An 18,487-nucleotide genomic window follows, 5' to 3' on the forward strand; every position below is an offset into this window, starting at 1 on the left:
TTTCTGAAAAATTATGTGATACAGGCCTACGTGTCCGACTGTATTATAGCCAAAAATAAATGTGAATTTCAGTCCACTGTCTCAGACATAACCGTATGGATATTGAAGTGCAACAATAAAAAATTTTCATTAGACTTTTAATTAGGATCTAAATATGTTTCTTACCCTAGTCAAAAACAAAAATCCTGATGTCATCACTCTATAAATGACCTGATTTACAATTTACTTGAACTCAAAATATCAATATTCTAATAACCCTTTTCACCTTCAACAAGCTCATTTTAAATAGTCATGCAGTCTAATCTCAAATAAAATATATAAAATATTCCACGTAAACTCTTGCATAAGATTTTTAAATTTTTATTAATAATTATGCACATTTCATTTAGTTATGGTGTGAGCCAAACAAAAACCACAGAAGAGACATTCAACGTTTTTAATGTCAATATCTGTATGGATCTTCTGCTGCCACTCAGTGGATTTACAGTCTATGCCAGAGAAAAGAATATCTGCTATTCATGAAAAAGACGACATAATAAATACATACGTTTAACTGAACAAATTATTACATTTTGTCTTAAAAATGATTAATACACATCAGCTGCCATTGATTGAGGAGTCTCATTTTGACAAAACAGTACAAGATTTATGTGCGTATTGTACCGTACACAACAGTCTCACTGTGTTGAGCTTCTTCACACTCATATTTCATAAATAGAGTTTTGAAAATAAAGGTTATTAATGGGCATCTATGGTTCTATGAAAAACTTTGCACTATAGGTTTATATATATATAAAAAGGTGGTGACACTTTATTTTGATGGGCCACTTCAGACATTCTACTGACTATAAGTAACATTTCAAATACATGTCAACTTCTTTTACTAATATTAGCTGTGAAACCCCCCCCCCCCCTTTTTTTTAAGAGTGCATGAGAAATGACTTCTAAAATAATAACACAAGTTTGTAAAAATCTACCGTTTTCTCGACATTTCTAAAAAGCCATTCAATGAATGAATACAATTTACAAACACAAATGTATACTTGTGTAAAATAAATGTGATATCTCCAGCGTCCCCCTAGTGGTCTCAGGCGGCGTGGTCATGCAACATGCACTGGTAGATGAAGAGAAATCTCCTGCATGTGTTCTTTGGGCTTAAACATTCATAAACTGTGTTTGGCCGCTGTGGGACCATTAGGCTAATGACTGAGGCGGTACATTCAGTTTTGGATACAGGAGTACACGCTGAAGTTCGCTGCATTCAGAGCTTCAACGGTTAAAAAAAGGTCTTCAACACGTCAACGCAAACAAGGCGACGCACTACGATGAACACTTCAACACAACAGCATCAACACCCGTCCAGAAAGACGCATGCACCAGTTTATAGTGTCCGGTGTAGACCGACTCACACCGTGGCATGCACAGAGACTCTACACAGTGTTAGATATTCAACTGCTTACTCATGACACACAGAAACACAGCTGAAAGTCTTCATAATATGTACATTTATTGAAATTAGCCTAATTTTACTTGACAAGAGCTGTGTTTGTGATGTTTTAGTTGCGGGAGGCGTGCAATATTTGCAAATATGCTGTATTTGTGTAATTCCACTAGATATGCCCATACCATACATTTAACATATTTCAACAGGGCATCTTGCTTTATTCATATTTCTTATGAAATTCTTAAATAACCAAACCTCAACAACATCACTTGAACGCAGCTGATAACGCTTAACGCGACGCTCATGTGATCATGAATAAATATTACAATAAACAAATACGTTGTTCTTTGGTTTCTCTATCCTCTTTTTCTTTCCTTGCATCCTAGTTGATGGAAAAGGAAACAAGAATGCACAATTCGTCATGCGAATGAAGGCTGGAGGGTTTTGAGCATAATCTCTGTTTATAATGTGCTAGAGGAGTCATGATAACATGTTGATGCCATTCATTAATTGTCTTATTCTGGAGGAAAATTGGTGTGCCAAGAAGTTCAACTTCTAAAAAGGCATCTTGAGATCTTGCACATTTTTCTGTTCCAATACACTGCGTCTTGCATTTGTTCAACAACAAAAAAAGCGCTCTGTGTAAATGGAGTCCATTCAGCTCGTACAGAACAAACTACAATCCTCCCTAACTGCTAATCCACGGCTAGCACAGCGGCCATGCTTTTCATCAGCGACAGACAGGCTAGACCAGGGCTGGGCATCTCTGGACCTCGAGATCCACTTTCCTGCTAAACTTTGCTCTAACCCTGATCAAACACACCTTCAGGGTTACTAGAAACACACAGATACATGAGTCTGATATGTCATATGGGATTGTGGGATTGAGAAAGTGGATCTCGAGGGCCAGAGATGCCCAGCCCAAGACTAGTGGGATTCAGAAACATTCTGTCTCTTTGAATCATGGAAAAGACAAACATGGCAAAGATAAGATCACCCACAGATTTCTAAAAATGATTAACAGCATACATAATTTAGCAATGATGTTTATATTGAAATACTACGAAGTGTGCAAACTTGGTTGTAATATCCCCGTAAACACTCATTCACATCTTTTTCAAAGTTCTGCCCACCAAACTTTGTTTGACAAGTTCTTTAAGTAACCCGAAAGCTTGCCCAAAGCCAGTCTAGCATTTGTTCTTCTCAGTTTGAGTTCATGTTGGTGGCCATTGCCAATGTCGAGGTGAGGACTGAGTTATTTCACAATCTGAAGCACGTTTAGAGAATGGGGCAGTGTTGTCCACAAAACATGTATATAATCTCCAGTGCGTCAGGTTCTGCAGAGCGTCTTGTGACCGCAGTGCTTTGTCCTTTAGTTGGCTGGGTAACTACTGGAGGTGTAGCTTCTGTCATCGGGTGCACCTTATTAGAAGGCGGTGTCAAGACGGATACAATGCTGTGTTTTTCAGCCCAACATTTAGCAGGCTCTGTAAAAGCACTAGCCTTGATCTCTGTTCTCCCCTCTGGAGTGTCCGTGTTTTGCTCATCTGGCTGTATCTCCGAATCATTGGCATTTGGAAGGTGAAAGTATGTGAACGTCCGCCCTGGGCACGCAGTATTTCCCCCTCGCTCTGAGAGACACGAATCCTTGTCAGGTATGACAGGAGAATGGCCAAATAGGGAATAGGGAATATCCTCTTTCCCAGAATCCTGCTCTGCCTTTACATGCTTGGGTGTGTCTTCGTTCTCTGGACAAGATTTCGGACTCTTTTGGTTTTCCCTACATAACCAGCGACCCTTATCAATTAGGACTGCATCATTTGGTCCCACCCTGGCATTCAGAGAAACGCAGTGCGTCGGCTCATTGAAGCCGTCTCTTGTGCTTGTGGCATTAAAGTATGACAGATCCTGCATGGCATTTGTGCGAGCCTCGTTGATTGAGGGCAGCCTAGGGGAGTTTGTAGCTTTAAGGCCTTCTCTTTTCTTGACTTTGTGGGCTGAAGAAGATCTCTTCTCATCAGAACTAGATCCTTTAGAGCCTTGTCCATAAAGCCGCTCAATAGTCCTTTTTACGTAACCTTTGGCAATGGACAACTTGCATGGATCTTCCTCTTCTCTTGATACACCTGAGGATTGGTGTTCTGTTTTGTCAGAAGATTCAAATTGGTATTCTGCCGAATCCGAACTTGGGCTTCTCGGCTGTGTCTGTCTCTGCTGTATGTCCGTAGTGTTCTTAGCCAGAAACATGTCTCTGATGGATTTCACTTTGTTGGTCTGAATGTGTACCTCTGAATCTTTTGCCAAAGCACTGTTTTTGGAATCATAGCTGAATGCTAATGAGGATGAGACTGAATCCATTGATGCCCTATCTGTGGTTTTGGTAATCTCGGCTGCCTCTAGATTTGGTTCATTGATGTGGTTCAAGAGCTGTTCGCCAAATGTGTGTGCTGTATTATAAGGTCTCTTACACACTGATTTTTCCTGGTCTTGTAGACTGCAGATAAGCTTTGCAACAGTGCTTGCTATTTCCTCATTAAAATGAATCTCGTTTTCTTCAGACTGGGTGGCTTCATTAGACATCTCCTCAAAGTCCTCCTGGTAGATGGTGTAGCATTCTGGCGCTTCTAGGATCACTTGTTCCTCTTCTGAATAAGTCCCACTTTCCATACACAAGTCTTGATGTTGTATTTCATCCACTTCTGTATTTGATTCAATATGAACAAACTGAGACATACCTTGCACCTCAGGTGATGCAACATCCCTCTCATTGTTACAAAGTCCTGAAATCTTCTCATTTGAATTTATCTGTTCTAATACATCATTCGGCCCAGGACTTTTCACAGTAATATTCTCTTCTTTATTGAAAGTCCTTTCCTCAGGAAAGATCTCACTCTCGTTCTCCTCCTGTTGGTGGAACTTTTCTTTCACAGAGAAATTTAGTTTTCCTGTACAGGTAATAAGTGACTTCTCTGATAATTTAGTTCCTTCCTCTTCAACGGTGTCTATATCTTTTTCAACGGTGTCTATATCTTTTTCGATATCATTTAGTGCTTTTCCTATGAACTCTTCTTTTTTTAATAATGTCTTTTCTACTTCAGAACTACTTTCTTCCCATGTACCTCTTCCCTCATCTATTTCCCATTGCCTTTCTTCCCTTTCTTGATGTTTCTTGACAGTTTCTTCTTCTTCTTCTTCTTGTTGCTTGCGTCTTCCTTTCTCCATTCCTTGCAATCCTGTTCTCTTGAACCCCATTTCTCGGCACATTTCTGCCCCAAAGCTAGATTCACTAGATGACATATCCTCACAGATGTCTGAGTCAGGTATTGCATCACCCTGAAAAGTTCTCCTAATGTTGGAAAAGATCTCATTTCTCAAATCTTGTTGGTATCTATCAGTGATCACAAGATTGTGCATATCAGGTCTTGCCTGTGAGCCTGCTGTGAGGTGTGCATTTATAGCTTTATCAATAACTGAATTAACATAGATGCTCACATAATCTTCCAGCACAAACTCTGAGAAACTAACCATCTGCTCTTTAGAGCGGTGCTCTGAAACGCCATTCATATTCATCTCTGGGAGTGAATCACTTACTGTGTCAGTGTCTTCCATCTGATTGCAAATCATGTACTCTTCATCTGCATGGTCGAGGGCTGCCAGCTCCTCTCGAACCCTCTCGGGAACACCTAGATGTTCCATCAGCACTTGGATTGAACGTTCCTCGTCCTCTATACTTGACCTGTGATGGGTCTCACTCCCACTGCTACTTCTTACTTTATTGCTCAGTGCTTGAAAGCCCTTCCAGTTCTGAAGCAGCTGAACAGATGCTGAGTTGTAGAGGTCAGATAGACTTATCCTTAGATGTTCTGCATCCTCTATTACTGCCAGTTCCTTTAGAGACTGCAGCATGAGCATTGCCTCAGAACTGCTTAGGTTGGCCTCAGTCTGACAACATGCATTTAAATGGCTTAAGCCATCCTTTAAAGTCATGATAGAAAGAAATGCAAGGAGTACCCTGGAGGAAGAGCTAAACGTAGATGCCAAGGATGAAGAAAAATCTGGCAGACATTTGGATGTTTTCAAACATAATGACCGCTTGTGTTGTGTGATCTCACAAAGTGACTGAATGGAATTGCACAGCTGATCAAGTACCGGCTTCATATCGGGCCTTACAGCCATTTTAACTGTGTAGTATTTTTGTGCTTGTAGATCTTTCTGTTCTGTTAGAGGCTTTGTTTGGATATTAACTGGTCTCCTCAAAGTATTTTCTGTGTCATACGAGGAGGTCTTACTTATTAGCTCAGAAATCTGTTGATTTCCATTTGTTTTCGTTAAGTGATCACTTTGTTCTTTGTCTGAAAGTGCTGGCTTTTTGGTGTTTGGCGAATATGCATGGATTCCTTTCTCATCAAACGTGTCCTTTGTTGGTGGTTGTATTGTCTTAGAAGATGGATAATTGAACAGTGATGCCTTTACCATTGTGTTATTTTTGGGTATGGCTTCTAAACAGGACTGTGCTGGAATCTGTTGAGATTGTAGCCAGAGTTCAACATATTCTGATGTTTGCTGTGTCATTGTGCCTTTGCTGAGTGATGCATTATGCAGATTCTCCTTTGGCAGAGCGAAACTAGCAGCTTGCACTTGTAGGTTGTTTTGCTCTTTTTCAACCAGTCGTGGGCTTGGGTCTTCTGTACTCACTTGAACACTCTCTGTTTGAGGCTTTAGTCCATTCCCACTATCATTTCTCCTTTTCAGAAGTTTTTGAACAGCTTTTGCTCTGAAATGTTTTATAGCTCCTTTTTGGCTCAATATATCAGCTCTTATTTTCTTTATTTCTTTCAAGATGTCATCTTTTTTATCTCTTTGCTTTCTTTCTGGATAAGCAGACCTAAACAAGTGATTCTTTTTCACTATTACTCTCACTGACTTCCTCTTTGTGGTTGTATCAACAGTAATAGCTCCTCTAGATGCCGAGGCTTCTGAGGAGGCAGCAACCGGTGTTACTGACACCATGGCCCTTTGTGTTGAGGAGGTGTTTGTTTTGTAAGTGGAAGCATATGGTTTATCTTTTTTCCTAATTGACTGACATTTGATAGTTGCCAAGGTCTCCGATTTCATATCTTCATTAAAGTAATGGAACGTTTTATCTGAGGATACTGTGTCCGAAGATGCTATATAGCCATGTTGCGTATTTCCTGAGAAGTTCTCTTGACAAATCTGCTCTTCACAGATGTGTAACACAGTTTTCTTGTGATAGTCCTGGATCTGGAGGACTTCTGAAGATCTGTAGTCACTGGACTGTAGCGGTGTGGTGGTGTTCGTATCAGAGGGAAGAGTGCATCGAGGCTTGGGAACAGGGTGGTTCTGCTTCACCTCTACGTTGTCCAGATCTTCCATGTAGGAGTATGAAGAGTTTTTATGAATTTCTGTATCACTAGCAGTCATGATGCTCTCGATGGATCCTTGTTTGTGAGCATGTGGTGAAGGAAGCCACTCTAACTCCATGCTTGCCTCCCCTCCATTGATCTCACTCTGTTGATTGACCTTACAGTCTTCCTCAGGGCAGGAGCGGCTGCTGTACTTGGGGTCACTCCCGTTGACCTCTATGGCACCAGGATCATTTTGAGGGGGGAAGCTATCAGGTAAATTAGCATCCAGGTCAGGACAGGGAAGACTGGCTGCTCTAATTTGATTGCACACATTGGAACGACTGACTGTGGTGGTCCAATGTATTGTTTCCTCCTCTTTAATAGTGAGACGTACCTTCATTTCAACGGTCATACTTCCATCTTGATTGACTCGAAAGGATTTCTCAATGTCATCATCAGAGGGCATGTGTGAGTCCTCCTCTCTCTCACCGTCCAGACTGGTGATGATTTCTGTTTCAGAAACTGACTCAAGATGATATCCAGGAGCGGCTTCCACAGAGCCATTTGGGTTGTTCGGAAAATCACACATACTTCCTGGCAAACTGCTTTGTATTTGATTCACAATGTAGCTTTCTGAAGATAGGGAGAAGGGACAAGATTTGGCGCTGCGGGATTTCTTCTTTCCTTTATAATGTTGGTGATATGTTGACAGATGAAGAGTTGTTTGATCAAGTCAGGACAGCAGTAAAGCAATGCAAGTGAGAAAAATAGGAACATAGATTAGAGAGAGAGCACGTATGCTATAATCCATATTGAAGAAAGTGGGTCACTGTAGGTATTACAGTAGATATGAATGCCTCAGCACTTGCTTCAAGACAGTCTCAGTAATAGATTATCTTGACATGCAGTGTAACATATAAGACACGTTTTAAAGTATTGAATATCTGCAAAGTTTCTTTCTCATTATTATAGCAGTTGAGCTCTGTACTGGAATGAAAGTAAAATTAATAAACTTACTGGTTATCGGACGCCGCCGAACCAGTCTTTTATCCGGTAGCCACTTTGGTGGAGATGACTTCTGGACATCATAGTTGCTTTTTTTGAAGGGTTCTCGGCCAGCGGCCACCAATACCCCGGCGCATAAGATCAATGCAGGAAGCCCGTCCACCTATGATCATGTGAAAACATCTTTATCATTTGTCAACAAAGCGGAGATAAAATATTAGTGTAGTCATTATAGAATAAGTGCACTTCATAATTGTCTGGTTAGGTCATTTACTAAAGTTAGGAGTTAACAAAGTCAAATTCGAGCAGAGTGTGGCTTCAATAAAAGTCAGTGGGGTCCGATGTCATTATTAGACTCATTGTATGGACAAATAAATGTTCCACAGAAGAAAGTTATACAGGTTTGGAATGACGTAAGGGTGAGTAAATGCGTACAGGCTTGGCCGAGGATGAGAGTATGTGTATGTTGTGTAAGAGCATTGCGGATTTACATTGACGACACTAGCCAGCGGCATGAGTTTGAGCAGCTGTTCATTTGTTTCTGGGATTGAAACAAGGGTGTAGCCGTTACCAAAAGGCTATTCCAGTAGTTGGGGAAAGCAATGTTGTGCACCTCTGAGGTCTGCGGATTGATATCACCAACGGGCGTTAGGGCCCATTCTACGACGAGCATGGCTTCCTTTTTGGCTTTAGCCCAATATTGGCCTAGTTTTTATTGGATTTTGTCCATCTTATTCCTGACGACCTCACTGCGTTGTGAATTATGGGTGGCACTTCCGGTTTGGGGAACTTCCATTCAAAAAGGCTGAAACGAATCATTTCAAATCATAAGGTTGCCCTGCAAATAAAGCTGAGTCAATTTTCCTTCATGATTTATTTACAGGCATCATGAGAATAACGTTATACTTGGTATTTTAACGTGACATGTTATAACCAGAATATCTATGACAAGAGCTCTTTTCAGTCGCTGCTTTCTTTTCCTTGTGATTATTTTCCCTTTTCCCTGTAAAAATATGAAAAAGGACAACATATACTGCACATTTGTGGTCTGTTCTCCCGAATTTAATTGACGATATATTCCATGAATTATTCACTGTAATGCACGAAGAATCTCTCGTTATTCTCCTCAAATCCTCACTTCTCTTTCCAGGTTTGTTTTCACAGGTAAATGCAATTTATAATATGTCAAAATGACGGAAATCACTTTGAAATAGTATCACGTAAATTCTGAAGTTAATGAACATTTTTGATTAAGGCAACATAAGTTACATAATACATATATTAGTACAGTGATATTTAACCAAAGACTCATGCTTTTGGGGTTATTTGGTCTGTTGAAAGTACCTTGTTGATGCTTTTACACTTTTAAATTTGCTTTTAATATTCGATAGTTGAAGGGTGATTAGATTAATGTCATCTCATTGTGACACTTTTTTAACGTATTGCGTTCATAGAGCGAGCCTTTTACTGATTGTTCCCATAATTCGCGCAGAGCGCCATGGGGTGTAGGAATAAGGTGGATAGAGAAATTTGAATAAATGGCTAATCTCTGATTCTCAGGTTTTGATCAGGGTTAGATGTTATAGTGTGTGCTTAACATGCTTGTTACACATGCTGGTAGAGTTGCCAGCTAGGGGCTTTCACACCGCAGAAAACTCAATCATAGTTCTTCTGACTATTATCGTAAGTACCCACTGTGTGGCTTGATTGCACCGCATGACATAGGAATGAGGGGATTAAATTAGCTCCTACTTCAGAGTGGAGTCTAACATGGGACAACAGGATCTTTACCAGTGACGTAAGTGTATGTCGTTTGGCCGAACGCATGAGAAACCGTAACTGAAACTTTACACAAACTGTAAAAAAAAAAAAAACGTAAACACACAGTATACATATATTAAGCGTAGCGTCAGTTCTGGCAGGTCACCTTAGTCAAGCTCGCATCAGCTGACACTCAGCTGATCCACGTCTACCTATAGGAATACGACGCCTATCACCGATGTATTATCAGCAGCTATCTCGTTTCTCAGGAGCGAATTACCCTCCTCCCTCCCCAGCTCCACCTGTCTCCAGTCAGTATGGCATTCTGATTCCCCTTGAATCAGAATAAATTCTCGAATTATGTTGAACTTTAAAATCTTGAATTAATGATATCTGCAATACATTCATGTTGGTTCTGTTCTGTTTACCCCAAGGGGGGTTATTGCTGCTCTTATCTATGCTAGGCTGCATGGATGCAGAGGGAGTTCTTGCCCAGAACAGAACCATACTGCCAATCCTAACTGTATGCAATTCACCTTTGGCTAAGCCCCGCCCCCCTTAGTTACTGTTGCTACGTCCGTCAACTTCATCTGGGCTCTGGTTTGGTATCAACATGGCTTATGCTGTGACGGCTCCTCCTGATGAAGTTTGATCAAACTTTTATAAAGCAGCAAATAAAGTGTGGGATAGAAGTCGGCAAAAGGGGCTGCAGTGTGCGTTCGAAGGCTTTATTCAAGACATAAACGCGAGCAACAACAAGATCCAAATAGAGGCAAAAGCATAACGGTCACAGTCAAAACATGACCCAGCGCATCATATCCTAATGGAGACGGAGACTGGGACTCACAATATCAGGAGCAACACTGTTCATGCAGAGCTGGTCTCTATTCACTTCTATAATCGTTATTACAAAGCAAACGGACTACGCGAGTATAAAGTTGTATTTATTAGCAGCGTGTGCTAGCGTATCAACAATTAGCGCAGAGAACCGAAATCATGACCTAAACCAGCATAAAACTGTCTAACTAGTGTAACTTCACAGTAAGGTTAAAAGCTAAATGTATCTTAGAGACAAAAGTGTGTTGTTGATCTTGAGGGGTTTCGCTGACTGAGGACGTCCACACAGTTTAATCCAAAGACGACACTTGTCAGGATTTGACTTCGGGTTTTGGGAAGGGGGAAAAACGGACACCCCCCTCCAGCCTCTCTGGGAAACGTGTTACAAATGCCCAAGGCTCAACGTTTAACCGTATTTCTGATAAAACTACGACGGTAATATCCTGCCGAGACCAAACATATGAGACGCCTGTGTTAAAGTCAATGGAGCGCTGTGAAAAAGTGTCGGACCTCTGTGGAGCTCGTTCTTGGCTGCGCTGTGATTGGTCAATCTACATTCTAGGGCGTGGCTTAGCCAAAGGCGAATTGCCAGTCATATTTGATGATAGTGGTCCTGACTCCTGACAGAAACTCACTCCACAAATGAACTCCATGAACATAGCTAAAGTTCCTACAGGCAGTGCGAATGCAACCAGGAAAATGGCCCTAGGGGAAAATGTAGTTCTTGGGGAACCACTCTGGAGGCTAGTTCCTATAACTGAGTTCCTATAACTACCCGGTGCGAAAGCCCCTTTCGTATATGGAAGTATGCTGTACTGGTATACAGTTCCCATAGCATCTGCTACTGTGGAAAACAAATGACAGAGAATGTCTCGGATTAAGCATGTAATCCTGTTTCCTTGAGTAGACGCTACCTATCTCAGCCACACTCCCTTTAGGTTTTAATCACTGAAAATGATCCCACTCCATGAATGCACGAGGTAATATCTCATTCAAAAGATTCACCCGAACTTTAGCATGACGCGATCGCACACGGGAGCCAATGGCATTTCACAATCAGAGCTGTCATAACGCTAAGCTCCACAGCTAACGTTTGAACGTGCACATGATCTGAGCGTCACGGCGGATGGAGAGGGTGATCGTTGTTGGGTTTCACACAAATCAATCGTCTGGCCTCTGAACACTTGGCATATTTGTACTTTTTGAATAAATTGTGACTCTAGTCGTATGTACTGGTTATATCCTGTGTTTTATATTATGTAATACACAAATGGGTATGTTTAGGGGGTAGGGGTGACGACACATTTCCCATTCTCATCGCATCTGTGTGTGACGCCAAAGGCTTCTCATGGAAAGTACCTGGACGTGGAAAAATAAGTTAACAAGTCTCGCCCAAGTGTTGAGAATATATATATATATATATGAATCTGTACTTCAATAATAACCATAAATATCAAACATGCCCTGAAGAACACTTAAGGTTAGCATTATTAATAAAGCTGGTTTGATGGTCTCTATGCCATGCCTCTTATTCCCTTCTGTGTCCTATCCCAGATTGCAGAGTGTAATAGGATGAAATGGTAAAGAGGATTAGCATCACTGGGCAGCAGGGCTTCCTCGTCTGTAAATGCTATTTATGACTGGGCCAGCTTACTTGCACCAGAGCCACAACTGACATGCTCACCACTCTAATCAAATAAAACACTCTGGAAATAGAGTCATAGTTTATTTTTGTTTCGATGTGTCAGAAGTGTGCTTGTGTTTTTGTAGCTTGGTGTCGCGTCCTGTTTTACATTTAAATCGTGGCACAGTAATAATGCAAGTTTACTGGGAATAAGGGGAGGGGGTGTTTGGAAACCTGTGGAGAAACATTGTTTGTGGAGTTCCGTTTGATGCCTATAGTATAATAAAATAAAAACATTAATCCTTACAGGTCAATGGACAAAATTAAAGGATTAGTTGACTTCAGAATCAAAATTTCCAAAAAATTCCGTCATCCAAGATGTTCATGACTTTCTTTCTTCAGTTGAAAAGAAATGAAGGTTTTTGAGGAACACACTCCAGGATGTTTCTCTATATAGTGTCCAACGGGTCGAAGGTCCAAATTGCAGTTTCAAAGGCTCTATACGATCCCAGCCGACGAATAAGGGTCTTATCTAGCCAAACCATCTGTCATTTTCCAAAAAGAAATAAAATGATATGTAACTTTTAACCACAAATGCTCATCTTGCACATCCACGACTTCACGCATTACGTAATCACATTGGAAAGGTCAGGCGGTAACCTGACGTAGGCGAAACCAATAGAGTGAAAAACTCCATCTCATTTTCTCCTCCAACTTCAACATTGTCCAACATCGTTGTTTTACCTTTTTTTGTGTGTAAATGGCGTTTGATTTAGTCTTTGCACGGCTTTGTAAACACTGGGTCGGTTCTTCCGCCGACGTCACGCTTGACCTTTCAACCTGATGATGTAAAGTGTGTTGCATCACAGCGAGTGCAAGACCAGCATTAATGTTTAAAAGTATATAAATGTGTATTTAGTTATAAAATGTCGGCTGGTTTGTCTAGATGAGACTCTTATTCCACGGCTGGATCGTGACTTTGAAGCTGAAACTCACATCTGGACCTTCGACCCGCTGGACCATTGAAGACACTATATGGAGAACATCTGGAGTGTGTTCCTCACACACCTGCATTTCTGTCCCACTGAAGAAAGAACATCTTGGATGGCGTGCGGGAGAGTAAATTTAATTATCAGGAAGTTTTAATTCTGAAGTGAACTAATCCTTTAAATCGAAAACCCAATTTAAATAATATATTTAAAGAACTGAAGGTTACACTTTACAATAAGGTTCATTAGTTAACACTAATTAATGTATTAACTAGCATGAACTAACCATGAGCAACCCATTTGTAACTGTATTTATTAATCTTTGTTAAAGGTAGGGTAGGTTAGAATTGTCTAAAAAAACTTTTATTCAAATTTGTTTAAACTGTCTTTATATACCAATACATACTTAAAATGCAAGTACTCTGAAATAGAGAGTATACAAAACTGAGTGACTATAGTGTATTTAATCTTCAATAAACACAGCTCATTAATTCCGGTCACTCCCACCCAGGGCCGGATTAAGAGTTCAGAGGCCCCTGGGCACAATGACTTGTAGGACCACCCCCCCCCCCCCCCAACACCCCCCCCCCCCACCCCCAACTTAATATACAAATGCAAATAAACAGTGCTTTATTTTTTCAGCTACAGTTAGTGTATTTAACAGCATTAAAGAAATTGATTACATGATATGAAAATAAGACAACATAGACTTCACTGTATAAATTGTACATTGATTTATTAATGTTCTCAGTCAAGAGTGAGGGATTTGCTCTTTGTATTTTGTTGTTTTATTAACAGGGAAATTTTTAATTGTCATTTAGCCTACACTCTCAAGCCGTTTCAAACCCAAATAAGTCTCCCTCTTCTGTTGAAAATAAAAGTTATTTGGAGGAATGTGGGTAACCAAACAGTTGATGTACCCCAGTGACTTCCATAATAGTTTATTCCTACTATGGTCAATGGGGACCAGCAACCGGCCGGTTAGCCACACTCCTCAAAATATCTTCTTTTGTGTTCAGCACAAGAAAGAAATTAATACATGTATGGAACAACATTAGAGAGTGAGTAAATAATGACATCTTTTTTATTTTTGGGTAACTATCCCTTTAAGGACAAGCTGCAGCATGTTTACTATTAGGGCTACTGTCTCTTTAAGATCTGCGCGCGACGAGTCTAATATACACGCATTTGACAAGCAGATTTTTTTTTTTTTTTTTCTACTGTTCTTTCACTTTAGACATAACCAACTTTGTTTATGTAAACCTTGTGTGTATTTGACAGTATTAGAGCAATAAAACTCGAAAGATAACTTAGTTCAGTAACGGGCGCTGTTAGAAGGCTTTTAGTGCATGTTGCGCGTCGGCGGGTGTAACGTTATTGCGCTCAGAAAAGCGCCCGTTAGAACAGCACATCAGCAGCGAATGACATGTTTAACCAGCAAGGCTTTAAAGCACATGCAAATAATTAATTTTTATAAACTACAGTGTCCCGTTCCTCTGCATTTCATGTGAATATACGTCGCGCTGTACAGTATGTTGAGACGGAGGCGCCAGAACTGCAAACTGATAGAATGTACGATCCTACGATATTTCTTCAAAAGCAGATCGTGGAGACATTTTAATCTTAATAATATTTAATCATTTTAATTTTAATAATATTTGACATAATATTTGACGGTGCCCAGGGCCCCTCAGATGTCCTGGGCCCCTGGGCAAGTGCCCAGTTGTCCTAATGGTTAACCCGGCCCTGCTCCCACCTAAAAACGGGTAACGCGCAAGCCAATCACTTGTTTCGTCCCGAATGGAATTAATGAGCTGTGTTTTTTGAAGATTAAATACACTATAGTCACTCAATTTTTATACTCTCTTTTTCAAAGTACTTACATTTTAATTATGTATTGGTATATAAAGACAGTTTAAGCCAATTTGAAAAAAAGTTCTTTAGACAATTCTTACCTACACAACCTTTAATGTTAGTTAATAAAAATACAGCTGGTCATTGTTAGTTCACATTGCATTATGTTAACAAGATTTTAATAAAGTATTAGTAAATGTTGAAATTAACGTTAACAAAGATGAATAAATGCTGTATACATGCAGTTCATTATTAGTTCATGTTAGTTTATGTTAACTAACCAACTTTATCGTAAAGTGTTACCGAACTGAATGAAAAATCAAATATTGCAACTAAAAATTGGTGGCAAAATCCTTACCCGTCTTCCTTCAGGTGTGAGTAACTTGAGTACAGGGAAGTGCATGACCTCTGACATGTGATCTAGGAGTGCTTCGAATGAGTATGTCGTCCTCCTCTGCAGCGTCAGCGTGTGCTTCACTTCTGGCTCACCGTTGCGGAAAAGCACCAGCCGTTTTGGCGTATGCAGCAGGATCCGCTCGTTCCTCCTCGCGCTGTAGACTCCGTGTTGAGCAGGACTGTGCGTGTACCAAGCTAATCGCCGGGCGCTAACGGGTCGAGCGTGGTACCAGGGCGGCGGCTTCCGGCGCGCGCGCTCCAGGTCAACGGGTTTGACGGTTCTGCGATCGGAACAAATGTAGGATTGGCCATGATGCAACTGTTCAAGCGACCGAACCGACGTATGACCTCGAGGAGTTGTGATGGTGCGGACTCCAAACGGTAGAGGCACGCGCTTCGATAAGCTGTCCAGGAGAGCCTCGAAGGTTTTAAACGTGCGGTTGTTGATGATCACCGGGAGACCACCGAACTGGGAGTCTCCGCTTTTGTAAAAGCACACGCGTTTAGAGGAGGTCTTCTCCGTGATGTATGGCTGTCGAGAGGTCATCTGAGTGTGACCACTAGCGGAGGACTGGGCCGCTGGAATAGCCTTCCTCACTACCGGAGCTTCACTCATCATCATCATCATCACGACTCAGCCGCATCCTACATGAAGAAATGCAGGAGATTAACTCAAAGAATGATTCTGGCCACTTAAATAGTAACAAACCATGCAATCATGTTTTTGAACAAGTGAAAGCATTCCCGCTGTGGTGAAGATCCAGCTTTTAATGTTATGTATGTGTCTATGTGGAGTTATTAATCTGCTTTAACACAAACCATGTGTAAGTTCATAAGTTTTAACTCTTTCCCCGCCAGCGTTTTTAACTCTTTCCCCGCCAGCGTTTTTAACTCTTTCCCCGCCAGCGTTTTTAACTCTTTCCCCGCCAGCGTTTTTAACTCTTTCCCCGCCAGCGTTTTTAACTCTTTCCCCACCAGCGTTTTTAACTCTTTCCCCGCCAGCGTTTTTAACTCTTTCCCCACCAGCGTTTTTAACTCTTTCCCCGCCAGCGTTTTTAACTCTTTCCCCACCAGCGTTTTTAACTCTTTCCCCGCCAGCGTTTTTTAACTCTTTCCCCGCCAGCATTTTTAACTCTTTCCCCGCCAGCGTTTTTAACTCTTTCCCCACCAGCGTTTTTAACTCTTTCCCCGCCAGCGTTTTTAACTCTTTCCCCGCCAGCGTTTTTTAACTCTTTCCCCGCCAGCGTTTTTAACTCTTTCCCCACCAGCGTTTTTAACTCTTTCCCCACCAGCGTTTTTAACTCTTTCCCCGCCAGCGTTTTTAACTCTTTCCCCGCCAGCGTTTTTAACTCTTTCCCCGCAAGCGTTTTTAACTCTTTCCCCACCAGCGTTTTTAACTCTTTCCCCACGAGCGTTTTTAACTCTTTCCCCACCAGCGTTTTTAACTCTTTCCCCACCAGCGTTTTTAACTCTTTCCCCGCCAGCGTTTTTAACTCTTTCCCCACCAGCGTTTTTAACTCTTTCCCCGCCAGCGTTTTTAACTCTTTCCCCGCCAGCGTTTTTAACTCTTTCCCCGCCAGCGTTTTTAACTCTTTCCCCGCCAGCGTTTTTAACTCTTTCCCCACCAGCGTTTTTAACTCTTTCCCCACCAGCGTTTTTAACTCTTTCCCCGCCAGCGTTTTTAACTCTTTCCCCGCCAGCGTTTTTAACTCTTTCCCCACCAGCGTTTTTAACTCTTTCCCCACCAGCGTTTTTAACTCTTTCCCCACCAGCGTTTTTAACTCTTACCCCGCCAGCGTTTTTAACTCTTTCCCCGCCAGCGTTTTTAACTCTTTCCCCGCCAGCGTTTTTAACTCTTTCCCCACCAGCGTTTTTAACTCTTTCCCCGCCACCGTATTTATCTCTTTCCCCGCAAGCGTTTTTAACTCTTTCCCCACCAGCGTTTTTAACTCTTTCCCCGCCACCGTATTTATCTCTTTCCCCGCAAGCGTTTTTAACTCTTTCCCCACCAGCGTTTTTAACTCTTTCCCCGCCAGCGTTTTTAACTCTTTTCCCACCAGCGTTTTTAACTCTTTCCCCACCAGCGTTTTTAACTTTTTCCCCGCCAGCGTTTTTAACTCTTTCCCCGCCAGCGTTTTTAACTCTTTCCCCGCCAGCGTTTTTAACTCTTTCCCCGCCAGCGTTTTTAACTCTTTCCCCACCAGCGTTTTTAACTCTTTCCCCACCAGCGTTTTTAACTCTTTCCCCACCAGCGTTTTTAACTCTTTCCCCGCCAGCGTTTTTAACTCTTTTCCCGCCAGCATTTTTAACTCTTTCCCCGCCAGCGTTTTTAACTCTTTCCCCACCAGCGTTTTTAACTCTTTCCCCACCAGCGTTTTTAACTCTTTCCCCGCCACCGTATTTATCTCTTTCCCCGCAAGCGTTTTTAACTCTTTCCCCACCAGCGTTTTTAACTCTTTCCCCGCCAGCGTTTTTAACTCTTTCCCCGCCAGCGTTTTTAACTCTTTCCCCGCCACCATATTTATCTCTTTCCCCGCAAGCGTTTTTAACTCTTTTCCCACCAGCATTTTTAACTCTTTTCCTGCCAGCGTAAAAAAAAAAAAAAGGTTTCCAGCCACCGTCAGCATTTTTGATCATTTTCACAAAGGTTTCATGGCCATAATATTGTGTTGTATGAATATCTGAACATGCATTATATATACATATATATCTATATGTATATCCTCTACTTTCATGCATTCTTTTTTATCAACACTTGAATGTTCAAGCCTGTGTTTGTGTATCACATGTACATCACCGTTAACGGCAGGTGTTGTTTACTGTCCACAGCTCTGGATTAAACCATCACTAGAATAAATCAGCCAGTTTATCTACTTAATACCTTTACATCATTATAATCACTATATTATATTATATGACTATATTATAAACAGTAAACAACAATCGTACACTAAACTTCTTGTGGAAAAGGCATTCTTTAAAAGGTAAACTATATTAAGATATATTTATGGGGGGAAAAAATTCCAATATGAATTTTGATACTCAAGATTGAATCTATGAACATTATATCATCAAGTGACTATAAGTGACTATATATGACTATAAGGAAACGGTATTGGCTTTTTTTCAACGTTTAAAGCAGAATATTTCTAAACTAATGTCTGCTAATACTCTGAATGCAGATTTACCCGTGGAAGATTTGCCTGGGGAT

The 18,487-nt window shown here is 41.2% G+C and overlaps 1 protein-coding gene across 1 annotated transcript in view; it reads right to left on the reverse strand.

Annotated features, from left to right (window-relative positions):
• Positions 1 to 428: 428 nt before the first annotated feature.
• Positions 429 to 18,487, reverse strand: part of LOC306985264 (uncharacterized protein) — an 18,277-nt gene continuing 218 nt past the window's right edge. The window contains exons 2-4 of the mRNA XM_079587281.1: positions 15,239 to 15,921; positions 7,828 to 7,978; positions 429 to 7,494 (exon numbers count right to left, since the gene is read on the reverse strand). Coding sequence (XP_079443407.1) covers positions 2,723 to 7,494; positions 7,828 to 7,978; positions 15,239 to 15,904 — 5,589 coding nt within the window. The 5' untranslated portion in view covers positions 15,905 to 15,921 and the 3' untranslated portion in view covers positions 429 to 2,722. The remainder of the gene's footprint in view (positions 7,495 to 7,827; positions 7,979 to 15,238; positions 15,922 to 18,487) is intronic.

The sequence above is a fragment of the Phoxinus phoxinus genome, assembly GCF_949152265.1.
Source record: "Phoxinus phoxinus genome assembly, chromosome: 2".
In the NCBI taxonomy this organism is placed as follows: Eukaryota; Metazoa; Chordata; class Actinopteri; order Cypriniformes; family Leuciscidae; genus Phoxinus; species Phoxinus phoxinus.